Source organism: Saimiri boliviensis, chromosome 14, assembly GCF_048565385.1.
Source record: "Saimiri boliviensis isolate mSaiBol1 chromosome 14, mSaiBol1.pri, whole genome shotgun sequence".
Taxonomy (NCBI): Eukaryota; Metazoa; Chordata; class Mammalia; order Primates; family Cebidae; genus Saimiri; species Saimiri boliviensis.
Genome location: NC_133462.1, coordinates 7676581 through 7693467, shown reverse-complemented (window position 1 = coordinate 7693467; position 16887 = coordinate 7676581). Strand labels below are relative to the sequence as shown.

Genomic DNA, 16887 nt, shown 5'->3' with positions numbered 1-16887 from the left:
AACCCCATCTTTATTAAAATATAACAAAAATAGCCGGGTGTGGCAGCATGCACCTGTAATCCTAGCTACTCAGGAGGCTGAGACAGGAGAATCGCTGGAACCTGGGAGGCAGAGGTTGCAGTGAGCCTAGATCACGTGACGGCACTCCAGCCTGGGCAACAGAGCGAGACTCCGTCTCAAAACACCAAAATTAGCCAGGCATAGTCCCAGCTGCTTGAGGGTCTAAGGCAGGAGGACTGCCCAAGTCTGGGAGGCTGAGGCCGCAGTGAGCTCTGAAGGCACCACTACACTCCAGCCTGGGCAACAGAGAAAGACCCTGTCTCAAAAAAAAAAAAAAAAAAAGAAAAGAGAAGAAAATGGAAACACAAGTATCTCTGCTCTCCAAACTGGCAAAACCTTTCGAAATTCTCAAACCCAGTGCTGGAGAAGAACAGCACAAACATGGCTGGTGGGAATGTAAATTGGTGAGTCTCCTAAGGGCAATGTATTAAAAAGCGTTCGGGTTGTGCAATCCTAGGTACGTATTGTGAGCAGCTATCATGACTGAGCATTGTTAGCTACAAGGATATTTGCCGGGGCAAATACCAGGCTAATTTTTTTGTACTTTTAGTTGAGATGGGGTTTCACCATGTTGGCCAGGCTGGTCTCAAACTCCTGACCTCAAGTGATCCTCCCACCTTGGCCTTCCAAAGTGCTGGGATTACAGGTGTGAGCCACTGTGCCCAGCCTTGGCTGTGTTTTCTAAATTTCCCATAATGATCATAATTAGCTGGGTATGGTGGTGTGCACCTGTGATCCCAGCTACTCAGGGGCTGAGGTGGGAGGATCGCTTGAGCCCAGGAAGTCTAGGTTGCAGTGAACTATGATTGCACCACTGTACTCTAGCCTGGGTGACAGAGTGAGACCTTGTCTCGAAAATAAATAAAAATAAGTAGATAATTGAAACCGGGCCCTCAATTTCTTCCCACACAATTTGGCTCTGAGAGAGAGAGAGAGAGACTTGTCAGAGAGAGAGAGAGACTTGCCTTGAGATCAGGTGAGCAGAGCTACCCCAGGACGAGGTGGAAGCTCTGGGTGGGTGCTCCGTGCCCTGGTTTGACATGAGACTTTTGCATCAGGTACGTGTTTGAGAACGTTGGTAAGAAGCGAATTCTCACCATCAACAAGTGCACATTGGCAGATGACGCCGCCTATGAAGTGGCCGTCAAGGATGAGAAGTGTTTCACTGAGCTCTTCGTCAAAGGTGAGGCTGGCATCCAGGCCTGAGCGTGGAGAGGGACTGGAACTCTGGAGGGGGTCCTGAAACGACTGACCTCCTGTCCCCCTGCTCCACAGAACCTCCAGTCCTGATTGTCACCCCTCTTGAGGACCAGCAGGTGTTTGTGGGTGACCGGGTGGAAATGGCAGTGGAGGTGTCAGAAGAGGGTGCCCAGGTGATGTGGTAAGTGACTCTTGATCCCTCATCTCCACACAGGAGCATACAGCTTCTTTGCCTCTGCCCTGATCTTTATGGAACCTCCTGTAACCTCTCTTGGAGATTTCTGACCTTTACTCTGTAGTTACCACCAGGATATCTCAGCTTTTCTCTATAAATCCTTACCTTCACCTAAAATTCTTTCTAGAATTTCTGACATCTACCCATCCTGTCATCCTCAGGGTCCTTTTCCTGATCCCGCCTGTTCCATTAAATATTGATTCATTTGACCAATCATCTGTCCCTTGTTCCACCTATCTGTGTATCCACTTATCCATTCATCCATCCATCTATCCATCCATCCACTTAACCATCCCTCCATCCACTGATCCATCTATCCATCCATCCATCTACTTAACCATCCATCCATCCACTTAACCATTCATCCATTCATCCATCCATCCATCCACTCATCCATTCATCTATCCATCCATCCATCCATCTACTTAACCATCCATCTACTCATCTATCCATCCATCCATCCATCCATCCATCCATCCATCCACTTAACCATTCATCCATCCATCAGTCCATCCATCAGTCCATCCATCCATCCATCCATCCATCCATCCATCCATCCACTTAATCATTCATCCATCTACTTAACCATCCATCAGTCCACTCATCCATCCATCCACTCATTCATCCATCTATCAATCCATCCATCCATCCATCCATCCATCCATCCATCCATCCATCCCATTAACCCATTCATCCATCTACTCATTCATCTATCTACTCTTCCATTTAGGTCACCATCGAGAGATCTATCCATCCACCTACTCACTCACCTGCCTACTTGCCCACCATCTACCCATCCATTCATCATCTCTGTACCTATTCACCCATCCAGCAAATATTTAACAAGCCCTCGTTGTGTGGTGGCACCCTTCTACATATCAGAGACATAAAGGGGAGACAAAACGGTCAACATGGTACCTGCCGTCATGGCATTTATAATATGATAATTTGGTGGTGGCGGTGGTGGTGGTGGCGGTGGTGGTGTGTGTGTGTGTACAGGAGGCAGAGATAGGCATTAGTCAAGTCATCACATAAATACACTTAAAAGTTCCATTTTGAGACTTTTTTTTTTTTTTTAGACACCAGGTTTCACCATGGTCTTGATCTCTTGACCTCGTGATCTGCCCGCTTCGGCCTCCCAAAGTGCTGGGATTACAGGCATGAGCCACTGTGTCCGGCCTTTTTTTTTTTTTTTTGAGACAGAGTCTCAAAAAAACAAGTTTCACCTTCTTGGCCAGGATGGTCTCGATCTCTTGACCTCATGATCCACCCGCCTCGACTTCCCAAAGTGCTGGGATTACAGGTGTGAGCCACTGCGCCTGGCCTTTGAGACTGGTTTGAAAGGAGCAGTAATGGATGCTGTAACAGCTCCCTAGGAGAAAGGCACTCAGGAGGTCAAGGAAGGCTTCCTGGAGGAGATGACAGTTGAGCTGAGATCTGAATGACACAAAGGTGTAGCGAAGAGAGAAGGGGAAGGTGCCCTGGAAAGGGAAAACCATTGACAGAGGCCACGACATTTGGACATTTGACGTTTCTCTGATGCCCGAGGGCTTCCTCTGTGCTGAACTCTCCCCGTGACATCTTTTTGTGTCCCCTGACTTCCAGCCAGTACCTTAAGGCAATAATTAACTGAATGTGGCCTGTGACCCCCTCCTCCTCTCTTCCCCGCAACCCACCTTTTTTTTTTTTGAGATGAAGTCTCATTCTGTCACGCAGGCTGGAGTGCAATGGCATGATCTCGGCTCACTGCAACCTCCGCCTCTGAGTTCAAGCAATTCTTTTGCCTCAGCCTCCTAAGAAGCTGGGATTATAGGTGCTCACCACCATGCCTGGCTAATTTTTTATATTTTTAGTAGAGATGGGGTTTCACTGTGTTGACCAGGCTGGTCTTGAACTCCTGACCTTAGGTGATCCACCCACTTTAGCCTCCCAAAGTGCTGGAATTACAGGCGTGAGCCACCGTGCCCGGCCCTCTCTCTCCCCTTCGCCTGACCTATGACCCATCCACCACTCAAGATGCCTCTGCCATCGTTTATGTCTCCATCCTCCTGGGACCTCCCTTCTGACCCCTCTTCGTGGGCCCCCAACTGGCTATCCGAGACCTAGACCCAGGGCTGTGCTGTCTCATGTCCCGCTCTGTGCCTTACCCACCTAGGACGAAAGATGGTGTGGAACTGACTCGGGAGGATTCCTTCAAGGCCCGGTACCGCTTCAAGAAGGACGGGAAGCGCCATCTCCTCATCTACTCCGATGTGACCCTGGAGGACAGAGGTCGTTACCAGGTCATCACCAATGGTGGCCAGTGTGAGGCTGAGCTGATTGTGGAAGGTACGGGGCCTCCAGGCGGGGCTGGAGTACGTACGCTTCTCCACACAGCTTGAGGTTGCTCAGGTCCCCAGTCTGGATGTTGTTCCCGACTCCTCTCTTTCCCACACACCCTGTGTTCAACCCACCAGCGAGTCCTGGTGGCTCCAGCTTCGAAGTACATTTTGAATCCAGCTGGGCATGGTGGCTCGAGCTTGTAATCCCAGCACTTTGGGAGGCCAAGGTGGGTGGATCACTTGAGCTCAGGAGTTTGAGACCATCCTGGCCAACCTGGTGAAACCCTGTCTTTACTAAAAATACAAAAATTAGCTGGGCGTGGTGGCTCGCTCATGTAATCCCAGCTACTCAGGAGGATGAGGCAGGAGAATCACTTAAACCCGGGAAGTGGAGGTTGCAGTGAGCAGAGATTGTACCACTGCACTCTAGCCTGGGTAACAGAGCAAGCCTCCATCTTAAAAAAAAAAAAAAAAAAAAAAAAGGGCCGGGCGCGGTGGCTCAAGCCTGTAATCCCAGCACTTTGGGAGGCCAAGGCGGGTGGATCACAAGGTCAAGAGATCGAGACCATCCTGGTCAACATGGTGAAACCCCGTCTCTACTAAAAAATACAAAAAAAAAAAAAATTAGCTGGGCATGGTGGTGCGTGCCTATAATCCCAGCTACTCAGGAGGCTGAGGCAGGAGAATTGCCTGAACCCAGGAGGCGGAGGTTGCGGTGAGCCGAGATCGCGCCATTGCACTCCAGCCTGGGTAACAAGAGCGAAACTCCGTCTCAAAAAAAAAAAAAAAAAGCTGGGCACAGTAGCTCATGCCTGTAATCCCAGCACTTTGGGAGGCTGAGGTGAGCAGATCACCTGAGGTCAGGAGTTCAAGACCAGCATGACCAACATGGAGAAACCCCATCTCTACTAAAAATACAAAATTAGCCGGTCATAGTGGCACAAGCCTGTAATCCCAGCTACTCAAAAGGCTGAGGCAGGAGAATTGCTTGAACCCAGGAGGCGGAGGTTGCAGTGAGCCGAGATCGCGCCATTGCACTGCAGCCTGGGCAACAAGAGCGAAACTTCATCTCAAAAAAAAAAAATCTGAATCCAACCACAAGCCCCACTGTCGCTGTCCCTGCCTGGCCCAGGCCTTCCTCACCTCATGCCTGGACTGGTGTAGTGGTCTTCTCTCTGCCACTCCATATCTATATCTGTCCCCTGACCTCTACCGCCCCAGCACCTGCCAGACCGCCCCATAAAACATAAATCCGACGGTGAGAGTCGAAGAGATCTGTGGTCCGGTTAACAGTGTCCTGGTTTGGATACGGCACTCTGGTTATATAAGATGCCGCCAGTGGGGGACGTTAGGTAAAGAGCACATGGGACTCTATGTGCTATTTTTGTAAGCTCCTGGAAGTCTATAATTCTGTGAAAACAAGTAAAAACCAAATGAACTCAAGTCATTCATGGGCCAAACAAATGATGGCATTTCCATATGTAGACCTAAAAAAAGAGAATGGTCACCCTGGGCGTGGTGGCTACACCTGTCATCCCAACTCTTTTCGAGGCCCAGGTGGGAGGGTAAATTGAGCCCAGAAGTTCAAGGCCGGCCTAGGGAACATGGCAAGACAGGTCTGTATAAAAAAATTAGACTGGGTGTAGTGGCTCAGGCCAGGCTCGGTGGCTCACGCCTGTAATCCCAGCACTTTGGAAGGCTAGGGTAAGTGGATCACCTGAGGTTAGGAGTTCAAGACCAGCCTGGTCAACATGGTGAAACCCCATCTCTCCTAAAAAAACAAAAATTAATCAGGCGTGGTGGCACATACCTGTAATCCCAGCTACTTGGGAGGCTGAGACAAGAAGATCACTTGAACCCGGGATGCAGAGGTTGCAGTGAGTGGAGATCGTGCCACTGCACTCCAGCCTGGGTGACAAGAGCAAAACTCTGTCTCAAAAATAAATAAATAAATAAAGTTTAAAAAAAAAAATCAAAACTTAGCTGGGTGTGGTGGTGCACCTGCAGTCCCAGCTACATGAGATGCTGAGGCGGAAGAATCGTTTGAGCGGGGAGGTCGAGGCTGAAATGAGCTATGATTGCAGCACTGCACTCCACCCTGAGTGACAGCGTGACACCCTGTCTCTCAAATAAAAAGCAGCGTGGGGAGTTTTTTTGTTTTTTTTTTTGAGACGGAGTTTCACTCTTGTTACCCAGGCTGGAGTGCAATGGCACGATCTCGGCTCACCGCAACCTCCGCCTCCTGGGTTCAGGCAATTCTCCTGCCTAAGCCTCCTGAGTAGCTGGGATTACAGGCACGCGCCACCATGCCCAGCTAATTTTTTGTATTTTTAGTCGAGACGGGGTTTCACCATGTTGACCAGGATGGTCTCGATCTCTTGACCTCGTGATCCACCCGCCTTGGCCTCCCAAAGTGCTGGGATTACAGGTTTGAGCCACCGCGCCCGGCCGGGGAGTTTTAAATGTACTGATTTGGAAGGATTTCCGAAATATATTCTTAGATGACAAAGCAAGTGTGCTGCAATTCGTATAGGAGGGAAGTGAGAAGGAAGGAATGAAGGAGGGAGGAGGACATGTTTGGACAAGCACAGACATGTTGGTGTTATAGCCCTAGACTGCATGAGTATTGCCTTAGGGGAGTGGACTGAGAGGAGGGTGGGTGTGGTAGCGCATGCCTGTAAATCCCAGCACTTCCGGAGGCCCAGACGGGAGGATCACTTGAGCCCAGGAGTTTGAGATGAGCCTGGACAACATAGCAAGACCCCATCTCTAAAAAGAAGAAAAAAAAAGGTTCCCTATGTGGTATCTAGATACAAGAAAAAAAAAATGACTGGAGGTGGACGCAGGTGGAAGGGAGATTTTTGTCCTTTTATTTTTATTTTTATTTTTTTGAGACAGAGTTTCACTCTTGTTACCCAGGCTGGAGTGCAATGGCGTGATGTCGGCTCACTGCCACCTCCGTCTCCTGGGTTCAGGCAATTCTCCTGCCTCAGCCTCCTGAGTAGCTGGGATTACAGGCACGCGCAACCATGCCCAGCTAATTTTTGTATTTTTAGTAGAGACAGGGTTTCACCATGTTGACCAGGATGGTCTCGATCTCTTGACCTTGTGATCCACCCGCCTCGGCCTCCCAAAGTGCTGGGATTACAGGTGTGAGCCATCGCGCCCGGCCCTGTCCTCTTTTTTTGAGACAGAGGCTTGTTCTGTCACCCAGGCTGGAGTGGAATGGTGTGATCTCAGTTCACTGTAACCTCTGCTTCTGGGTTCAAGTGATTGTCCTGCCTCAGCTTCCGGAGTAGCTAGGATTACAGGCGTGCCACCATGTCTGGCTAAATTTTGTATTTATGGTAGAGACAGGGTTTCCCCATATTGGCCAGGCTGGTTTCTAACTCCTGGTCTCAAGTGATCCGCCTGCCTCCGCTTCCCAAAATGCTGGGATTACAGGCGTAAGCCACAAAAACATCACAACATTTGAATGTGAGATCCCATCCTTCTTCCCAACACCCTCCAGTGGCTCCCATTTTGCTGAGAGCTGGAGCAGAGTCCACTCCGTGGCCTCTAAGGCCCAGAATCTGGGTCCATCATCTCTTGTCCATTTCACTCCTACCATGTCCGCTTCCCTCACCTACACCAGCCTCCTGTGGCCTCAACCCGACACCTGCTTGTTCCCAGAGGAACTCCCAAAGTGCGTTCCCCCTCGGTCTCACAAAGTGCTGGGATTACAGGCGTGAGCCGCTGTGCCCGGTCGCCTCGGGGCCTCTGCACGTACCAGTCCCTCTGCCCGGGACGCTCTTCCTCGTCCTCTGGGGGGTTCCTCCCTGCCTCCCTCAGGCCTCCTCGCTCCCTCTTCTGTTTCTCTCTTCACTGTCTCCCGCTAGCACGTGAGCTTCCCGAGGCCAGCACGTTGTCCCCAGCGCCTAGACCAGTGCCTGGCATGCAGCGGGTGCTCACAAGTGTCTGTGCACCCACTGGAGTAGTCACGGCTCCCTGTCTTTCTCTCCCTGACCAGAGAAACAGCTGGAGGTCCTGCAAGACATCGCGGATCTGACAGTGAAGGCCTCAGAACAGGCTGTGTTCAAGTGTGAGGTGTCTGATGAGAAAGTGACAGGGAAGTGGTATAAGAACGGAATCGAGGTGCGGCCCAGCAAGAGGATCACCATCTCCCATACAGGCCGGTGAGAGTGCGCTGCAGAAGTGGCTGGGGGCAGTGCACGTGGAGCAGTTAGCTTTAGCTGCAGAACAAGCTGTCCCCCGTTTTTCTGTTTGAGACAGAGTTTCGCGCTCATTGGCCAGGCTGGAGTGCAGTGGCGCAATCTCAGCTCACTGCAACCTCTGCCTCGCAGGTTCAAGCGATTCTTCTGCCTCAGCCTCCCAAGTAGCTGGGATGCATCACCATGTCTGGCTAATTTTTTGTATTTGGTAGAGATGGGGTTTCACCATGTTAGTCAGGCTGGTCTCGAACTCCTGACCTCAAGTGATCCACCTGCCACAGCTTTCCAAAGTGCTGGAATTTACACATATGAGCCATGGCACCCAGCCAAATTTTTAAATTTAATTAATTTCATTTTTACTGGAGATGGAGTCTCACTCTGTTGCCCAGGCTAGAGTGCAGTGGTGTAATCTAGGCTTACTGTAACCTCCACCTCTGAGGTTCAAGCGATTCTTCTGCCTTAGTCTCCTGACTAGCTGGGACTACAGGTGCGCCACCATGCCTGGCTAATTTATATATATATATATATATATATATATTTTTTTTTTTGAGACAGAGTTTCGCTCTTGTTACCCAGGCTGGAGTGCAATGGCGCGATCTCGGCTCACCGCAACCTCCGTCTCCTGGGTTCGGGCAATTCTCCTGCCTCAGCCTCCTGAGTAGCTGGGATTACAGGCACGTGCCACCATGCCCAGCTAATTTTTTGTATTTTTAGTAGAGACGGGGTTTCACCATGTTGACCAGGATGGTCTCGATCTCTTGACCTCGTGATCCACCCGCCTCGGCCTCCCAAAGTGCTGGGATTACAGGCTTGAGCCACCGCGCCCGGCTAATTTTTATATTTTTAGTTGAGATGTGGTTTCACTATATTGGCCAGGATGGTCTCAAACTCCTGACCTCAGGTGATCCACCCACCTCAGCCTCCCAAAGTGCTGGGATTAAGGCATGAGCCACGGCGCCTGTCCCGTCTGCAAACAGTGGTTTAGAAGGATAAGGACTGGGCTTGGTGCAGTGACTCATACCTGTAATTTCAGCACTTTTGGAGGCCAAGGCAGGAGGATTTCTGGAGCCCAGGAGTTCAAGACCAGCCTGGGCAACATAGTGAGATCCTCTTTCTAAATAAATAAATAAATTAGGATTCATTTCATCTTGAGCCTGCAGGTTGGTTGGGGGCTGGCTGATCCAGGATGGCCTCCTCCTTGCCTCTGTGGTGGCAGAATCTGGGCTTTGCTGACTTTGTGTGGGTGCTGTCAGGACGTCAGCTGGGACAGTGGGGCAGCCAGCACGCTGCTCCCTATGGCACCTCCTCCTCCTCCTCCAGTGGGCTCAGCCTAGCCCGTTCATGAGGCAGAGGCAGAGGTCCAGAGAGAGCGTGGAAGCAGACAAGACCTCTGTGGCCCAGGCTGCAAATGAGCCCAGTGCCATTTCCGCCATATTCTTGTTTTTCTTTTTCTTTTTGAGACGGAGTCTCGCCCTGTTGCCCAGGCTGGAGTGCAATGATATGATCTCGGCTCACTGCAACCTCCACCTCCAGGGTTCAACCAATTCTCCTGCCTCAGCCTCCTGAGAAGCTGCGGTTACAGGCACGTGCCACCGCGCCTGGCTAATTTTTGTATTTTTAGTAGAGATGGGGTTTCACCATGTTGGTCAGGCTGGTCTCAAACTCCTCACCTCGTGATCTGCCCGCCTTGGCCTCCCAAAGTGCTGGGATTACAGATGTGAGCCACTGTACCCTTCTCCATGCTTTACAACAACCTTGATGTAGATTGGCATCATTACCCCTATTTTATAGATGAAGAAACAGAGGCACGGAGAGGTTAAGTAACTTGCCCAAGGTCACACAGCTACCGATTTGAACCTAGGCCACAGCACTCCAAAGCTCTGGATAAGAATGCAAGCATGTGAATTTCACTGAGGGAAGCCAATACGGGGGTGCAGCCCCCTGGTGGTTCCCAGGGCAATCTGGCCCCAGCTCTACCCTGCTCCCCGACTCCTTAGGTTCCACAAGCTGGTGATCGACGATGTCCGCCCGGAGGATGAGGGAGACTACATGTTTGTGCCGGACGGCTACGCCCTGTCGCTCTCGGCCAAGCTCAACTTCCTGGGTGAGGATGCCCTTCCTCCTTCCCTGGCGGCTGTATGACCCATCCTCCCAGACCCAGGGCCCAGGATGTCCCCCTCCAGGATTAAGGTTCCCTGAGTGCCAATGAGGACGACAGCAGGTGTCTGTCCCGCTCATGGCTGGACTTAGAAGATGGAGGGAGAGCCCCGAACTCCCCGCCGCCTGCTGCCTGGCAGGAGAGGTGGCTCCTGGGCCTGAACCTGTCCCCAGCACCCCAGTTCCCAGGGAGACTGCCAGACCCTCACCTCTTCCTCTGGGCTGTGAAGGCAGGGCGAGGGGCCTGCTGGGTTTAGACCTGACTGTCCAGTCTTCTTTGTCTTCCAGAAATCAAGGTGGAGTACGTTCCCAAGCAAGGTGAGCACCAGGGACTGCTCTGGGAGCCGGCCAGGGAGGAAGGGAGGGGCCAAGAGAGAGCGGGCAGGGTGAGGAAGGAGGGGCGGGGCTGAGGGGAGATGGGCGGGGCTGAGGGGGAGGGGCGGGGCTGAGGGGGGCGGGGCTGAGGGGAGATGGGCGGGGCTGAGGGGGAGGGGCGGGGCTGAGGGGGAGGGGCGGGGCTGAGGGGAGATGGGCGGGGCTGATGGGGAGGGGCGGGGCTGAGGGGGAGGGGAGGGGCTGAGGGAGGAGGGGCGGGGCTGAGGGAGGGGGGCGGGGGCGGGGCAGATAGATGGGGCGGTCAGCGGAGACTGAGGCACTGGGGTCCTGAGAGAGGAGGGGTTGGGGGCCTGGACCCCCAGGTCTCTGTCACTGTTGTGACCCAGCTTCTCGGAGATCCTCTCGTCGGGACTGGCCACCCACCCCCAGGGTCCCTATATCTCTTCCGTGCCACCAGAGCCACCAAAGATCCACTTGGACTGCTCCGGGAAGACCTCAGATAATTCGATCGTGGTTGTGGCTGGAAACAAGCTGAGGCTGGATGTGGCCATCACAGGGGAGCCCCCTCCCGTTGCCACCTGGCTGAAGGGCGATGAGGTGGGTCGGGGCCTCCCCTCTGTCCGGACTTCCTTTCCTTTTAGGGAAGTCGTTTCTTTCCCCCTGAGCCTCAGTTTCATCCTCTATAAAATGAGGGTGATGACTCCTTCTTCACAGGGTCGTTTTGAAGATTGGAGGTTATGTTTGTCCATCACAGGTGCGGGCCTAGCACATGGTGGACGCCCCATCCATTCATCCTTTCACCGTTCAGTTAATTAATCAGGGGATCGACCAGTTTAGCCTTCCAGCCATCCAGTAACTCATCCGCCCATCCGCTGATGATTTTTCATCAACTAATTGGTTAATTCACCCAGCCATCCACTCATACAGTAATTAATCCGTTTGTCTATTTATTCATCAACCAATCCAGTTATCCATTAATCCAGAAATATATCTACCCATTTATCTATCTATATTTTTATTATATATTTTTTTATTTTTAAAATTATATATGTACACACACAGAGAGAGATATATATAGAGAGAGAGAGAAAGAGAGAGAGAGAGAGGAAGAGAGAAAGAGAGAGAGGGAGAGAGAGATGGAGCCTCACTCTGTTACCCAGGCTGGAGTGCAGTGGCATGATCTCAGCTCACTGTGACCCCTGCCACCAGGATTCAAGGAATGACTCCTTCTTCAGGCTCCCAAATAGCTGGGATCACAAGCTCCTGCCACTGTACCTGGCTAATTTTTGTAGTTTTAGTAGCAGTGGGATTTCACCATCTTGGCCAGGCTGGTCTTGAACTCCTGACCTCATGTTCCACCCACCTGGACCTCCCAAAGTGCTAGGATTACCAGCGTGAGCCGCTGCGCCTGGCTATCTATCTATCTATCTATCTATCTATCTATCTATCTATCTATCTAATTTTTTGAGAGAGGGGTTGTGCTGTGTCACCCAGGCTGAGATGCAGTGGCATGGTCTTGGCTCTGCAACCTCCACCTCCCAGGCTCAAGCGATCCTCCCACCTCAGCCTCTGGAGTAGCTGGGATCACAGGAGTGCTCCAGCATGCCCGGCTAAGTTTTTCTATTTTTGTAGAGACGGAGTTTCACCATGTTGCCCAAGCTGGTCTCCTGAGCTCAAGCGATCCTCCTACCTTGGCCTCGCAAAGGGCTGGGATTCCAGGCGTGAGCCAACATGCCCAGCCGTATCTAAAGATTCCTATGTCCATCCATCTAACAAATATTTTAACCTTGCACGTCCCAGGCCCTGGGACGGCTCAATTTTTCATGTCTTCCTGTGCTTCAGTTTCCTCTTCTGTCAAATGGACAGACTTGGCTCGACATTCATCTACTCACTCACTCAGCAAGCATCCCTGAAAGCTTCCTTTGCACCACATACTGAGGATGCAGCCATGAATTGGATGCACCTCCTGCCTCCAAGAGCCTTCATTTTATTTAAAATATATTTATTTATTTTAAAATTCGAGACAGGGTCTCACTATGTTGCCCACACTGGCCTTGCCTCGGCCTCCCAAAGTGCTGGGATTATGGGCGTGAGCCACTGTGCCTGCTCAGGAGTCTTCACTCTTGTGGAGAGGCAAATACCTGCCCAAGCACCCATGGTCCAGGGTGTTCTGGCTGAGATAAAGGGAGGTTCTAGAAGCTATGAGAACCCAAGGGTTGGAGCCAGCACTTCCAGCTGAGGGCATCCAGGAAGGCTTCCTGGAAGAGGTGTCTTCTGAGTGTGTCCTGAAGGATGAGTAAGAGCCTAGTGTTGCATGTACAGGGACCAGCCTTGCAAAATCTCTGGGCCAAGACCGTCCAGTGTTTTTAGTGAAGGACGGCATTTGGAGGGTGAGGATGGCAGCGGAGCGCGTGAGGACCCTGTGTGTCGATGGGGAACATGGGAGGATTCTGAGCAGGGCAGTGGCAGAGGCAGGCCTGGGTTTGCCTGGGGACACGATGGGCTGCAAGGCCATCCGGTGGCTGTGTCCAGGTGTTCACGTGCACCGAGGGCAGGGTCCGCATCGAAAAGCGAGTGGAGTGCAGCAGCTTTGTGATCGAGAGCGCAGAGCGGGCGGACGAGGGCCGCTACACCATCAAGGTCACCAACCCCGCCGGCGAGGACGTGGCCTCCATCTTCCTGCGGGTGGTGGGTGAGTAGAGAAAGCCAAGGTGGTCTGGCCCAGGGGTGGCTCCTGAGGCCCTGAGGGGCCGCCTGACTCTCCTGCCCCCTGCAGATGTCCCAGACCCCCCGGAGGCCGTGCGCGTCACCTCGGTTGGAGAGGATTGGGCCATCCTTGTCTGGGAGCCACCCAAGTATGACGGGGGGCAGCCGGTCACTGGTGAGTGCCTCTTTCCTCATGACCTCTGACCCCTTCTCCTGTCTTTCTGCCTTCTCTCTCTCTCTCTTTTTTTTTTTTTTTGAGACAGAGCCTCATTCTGTCACCCAGGCTGCAGTGCAGTAGCTCGATCCCAGCTCACTGCAAACTCCGCCTCCCGGGTGCAAGCGATTCTCCTACCTCAGCCTCCCAAGTAACTGGGATTACACCCGCCACGACGCCCGGCTAATTTTTGTATTTGTAGTAGAGATGGGGTTTCACCATGTTGGCCAGGCTGGTTTTGAACTCCTGAACTCAAATGATCTGCCCACCTCGGCCTTCCAAAGTGCTGGGATTACAGGCGTGAGCCACTGTGCCAGCCTCCGCCTTCTCCTTGACCTCCCAGAGCCCTTGGCATCCTCCGTGACCGACCTCTGACCCCTGATTTTTCATTTTGCCATCTGACAATCCCTTTGGTCTTCCCCCTTCGTTTACTCACCGGTGACCTGGGAATTCTCACTTTGACCAATAGCCTGGGCTTTCCTATGACTCCTGGCCCCCTGGTTCGTGAGCTGTGACCCCTCTTGATTGCTGACTCCAGGACTGGTGGCCTCCGGATGCTCTGTGGCCCCTGAGATCCACCTAAGATTCATGGCCTCAGACCGCCCTGGGTCATGCGATCCTCTGGATGTGACCCTCACTTCCCCAGCTGACCCGTGCCCCATGCCCTCCCGTCCCCTCTTCTCCTCTCTGCTTGGAGCCTCCAGGGTACCTCCTGGAGCGGAAGAAGAAGGGCTCTCAGCGCTGGATGAAGCTGAACTTTGAGGTCTTCACGGAAACCACGTATGAGTCCACCAAGATGATCGAGGGCATCCTCTACGAGATGCGTGTCTTCGCTGTCAATGCCATAGGTGTCTCCCAGCCCAGCATGAACACCAAGCCTTTTATGCCTATTGGTAATGTTCCCTGCACTCTGATCCATCAACCCCCATCTACCTCTGACCCATCTTTTGCCTGTCATCAATCTCTGACCCTACACCCTGGCCTTCTGACCAATCATTCTACCTCTGACCCCTGCCCCTTGTTGCTGACCCTGACTCCTCATTCCCTATCATATCCTCTTTTTCTGGATGCTTCCAGCACCCACGAGTGAACCCCTGCACCTGATGGTGGAGGATGTGACGGACACCACCACCACGCTCAAGTGGAGGCCTCCGAACAGGATCGGGGCAGGCGGCATCGATGGGTACCTGGTGGAGTACTGCCTGGAAGGCTGTGAGTGACCCTGGCAGGCCTGGTGGGGGTGGTGTCCAGCACAGATCCCCCTGGGGGTATCCAATCCAGGGACCTGAAAGCAGGACTGTGCATGAAGAGAGATGGGTGCAGCGGCCTGCTTGTGTTTTGTGTCTGTGCCGTCATGAGACCCCCAGTGACTGGTGTGTTTTCTCTCCCTTCTTTCTTTCTACATCCATCCTCCATACGGCAGTGACGTTCTGTCCGTTCCGTCTATCTGTCCATCCACCCAGTTATTTTTTTACCTCTGTGCCTTCTTTCTTCCCTCTATTCATGTATCCATCTAACCAATGTTTCATTCATCCATCTTAACATCCACCCATCCATCCATCCATCCATCTGTCCACCCGTCTGTCCATCCATCCATCCATCCATCCATCCATCTGTCCACCCGTCTGTCCATCCATTCATCCATCCATCCATCCATCTGTCCACCCGTCTGTCCATCCATCCATCCATCCATCCATCCATCCATCCATCCATCTATCTGTCCACCCGTCTGTCCATCCATCCATCCATCCATCCATCCATCCATCCATCCATCCATATTCCCATCCATCCATCCATCTACCTACCCATCCATATTTTCATTCATCCGTCCATCCATCCACCCACCCACCCACCCATCCATATTTTCATCCACCTATCCCTCCCTTTGTCTGTCTGTCCACCCATCTGTCATCCATCCGTCCATCCATCCACCCCCCCACCCGTCCATACTTTTATCCATCTGTCCCTCCATTTTTCCATCTGTTCATCCATCCATCATCCATCCATCCATCCATCCACCCACCCACCCATCCATATTTCCGTCCATCCACCCATCCATCTATCCTATTCGTCCATCTGTCCATCCTTATTTCCTTCCTTCCTTTCTCTCTCTTTTTAAGTTTTTGAGGTAGGGCATCACTCTTTCATCCAGGCTGGAGTGCAATGGCACAATCATAGCTCACTGCAGCCTCGACCTCCCGGACTCAAGTGAACTTCCCACCTCAGCTTCTCAAGTAGCTGGGGCTATAGGCATGTGCCACCATGGCTGGCTAATTTTTTGATTTTTTGTAGAGACAGGGTCTCCCAACGTTGCCCAGGCTGGTTTCAAACTCTTGGGCTCAAGCCATCTGTCCACTTTAGCTTCCCAAAGTGCTGGGATTACAAGTGTGAGCCACCATGCCCAGCCCCTTTTTCCCTTTTATTTCTCCCTTTTACCCTCTCTCTGTCCTCCCTCCCTCCCTTCTCTCCTGCCTGCCATTCACTTGTCTACCCGGTCATCCATCCATCTATCCTTCTATCCATCTGAAAGTCATTTGAATCTTCCAACCATCCATTCAGTAACATTTTTTCATCCATATATCTGTCTCTACCACCATCTTTGCTTCCTTTATTTTTTCTTATTTTATTTTATTTTATTTTTTTTGAGACGGAGTTTCGCTCTTGTTACCCAGGCTGGAGTGCAATGGCGCGATCTCGGCTCACCGCAACCTCCGCCTCCTGGACTCAGGCAATTCTCCTGCCTCAGCCTCCTGAGTAGCTGGAATTACAGGCACGCGCCACCATGCCCAGCTAATTTTTAGTATTTTTAGTAGAGACGGGGTTTCACCGTGTTGAACAGGATGGTCTCAATCTCTTGACCTTGTGATCCACCCGCCTCAGCCTCCCAAAGTGCTGGGATTACAGGCTTGAGCCACCGCGCCCGGCGCTTCCTTCATTTTTTCTACCTAAATGGCCATCCAACCATCTGTCCACCTCTAGCCATTGTCTCTCTGCCTGTCCATCCATCATCTGTACCTCCATACATCCACCCTTCATCCTCCACCAAACATTCACTGAACACTGACTGCGTGCCTGGCCCAGCTCCATGGCTGTGGAGATGTTTCAGACGCAGCCATCTCTCTGGGAGGATGGACGTGATCACTCAACACAACATCCCAGGCCTTAAAGTCAGACAGATGCGGGTTCCAACCCTTCCCCTCCACTGACTGTGTGTCCTTGGGCAAGTCTCTGAGCCTCAGTATCTTCATCTAACAATGGCGAAGACAGTTACCATCTTGACAGGGTACAGTGACGATGCACTCGAGAATGCATGGAAGGGAGGGATGGTTCAACCCCCATCAGCTTCCTCCCTCCTTCTCTCTTTCATGCCCTTTACCCCATTCCTTCCCTGGCTGGCTACTCCCAACCTGACATTTCAGAACCCAGCTTGTTAGAGTTCACTTTGTT

The 16887-nt window shown here is 52.1% G+C and overlaps 1 protein-coding gene across 1 annotated transcript in view; it reads left to right on the top strand.

The window, feature by feature from the left end:
• MYBPC2 (myosin binding protein C2) overlaps positions 1–16887 on the top strand; it is a 38572-nt gene that overhangs the window by 10164 nt on the left and 11521 nt on the right. The window contains exons 10-20 of the mRNA XM_003940397.4: positions 1119–1243; positions 1336–1441; positions 3651–3823; positions 7826–7991; positions 10025–10131; positions 10473–10502; positions 10978–11117; positions 13053–13212; positions 13297–13401; positions 14145–14333; positions 14518–14652. Coding sequence (XP_003940446.1) covers positions 1119–1243; positions 1336–1441; positions 3651–3823; positions 7826–7991; positions 10025–10131; positions 10473–10502; positions 10978–11117; positions 13053–13212; positions 13297–13401; positions 14145–14333; positions 14518–14652 — 1436 coding nt within the window. The remainder of the gene's footprint in view (positions 1–1118; positions 1244–1335; positions 1442–3650; positions 3824–7825; positions 7992–10024; positions 10132–10472; positions 10503–10977; positions 11118–13052; positions 13213–13296; positions 13402–14144; positions 14334–14517; positions 14653–16887) is intronic.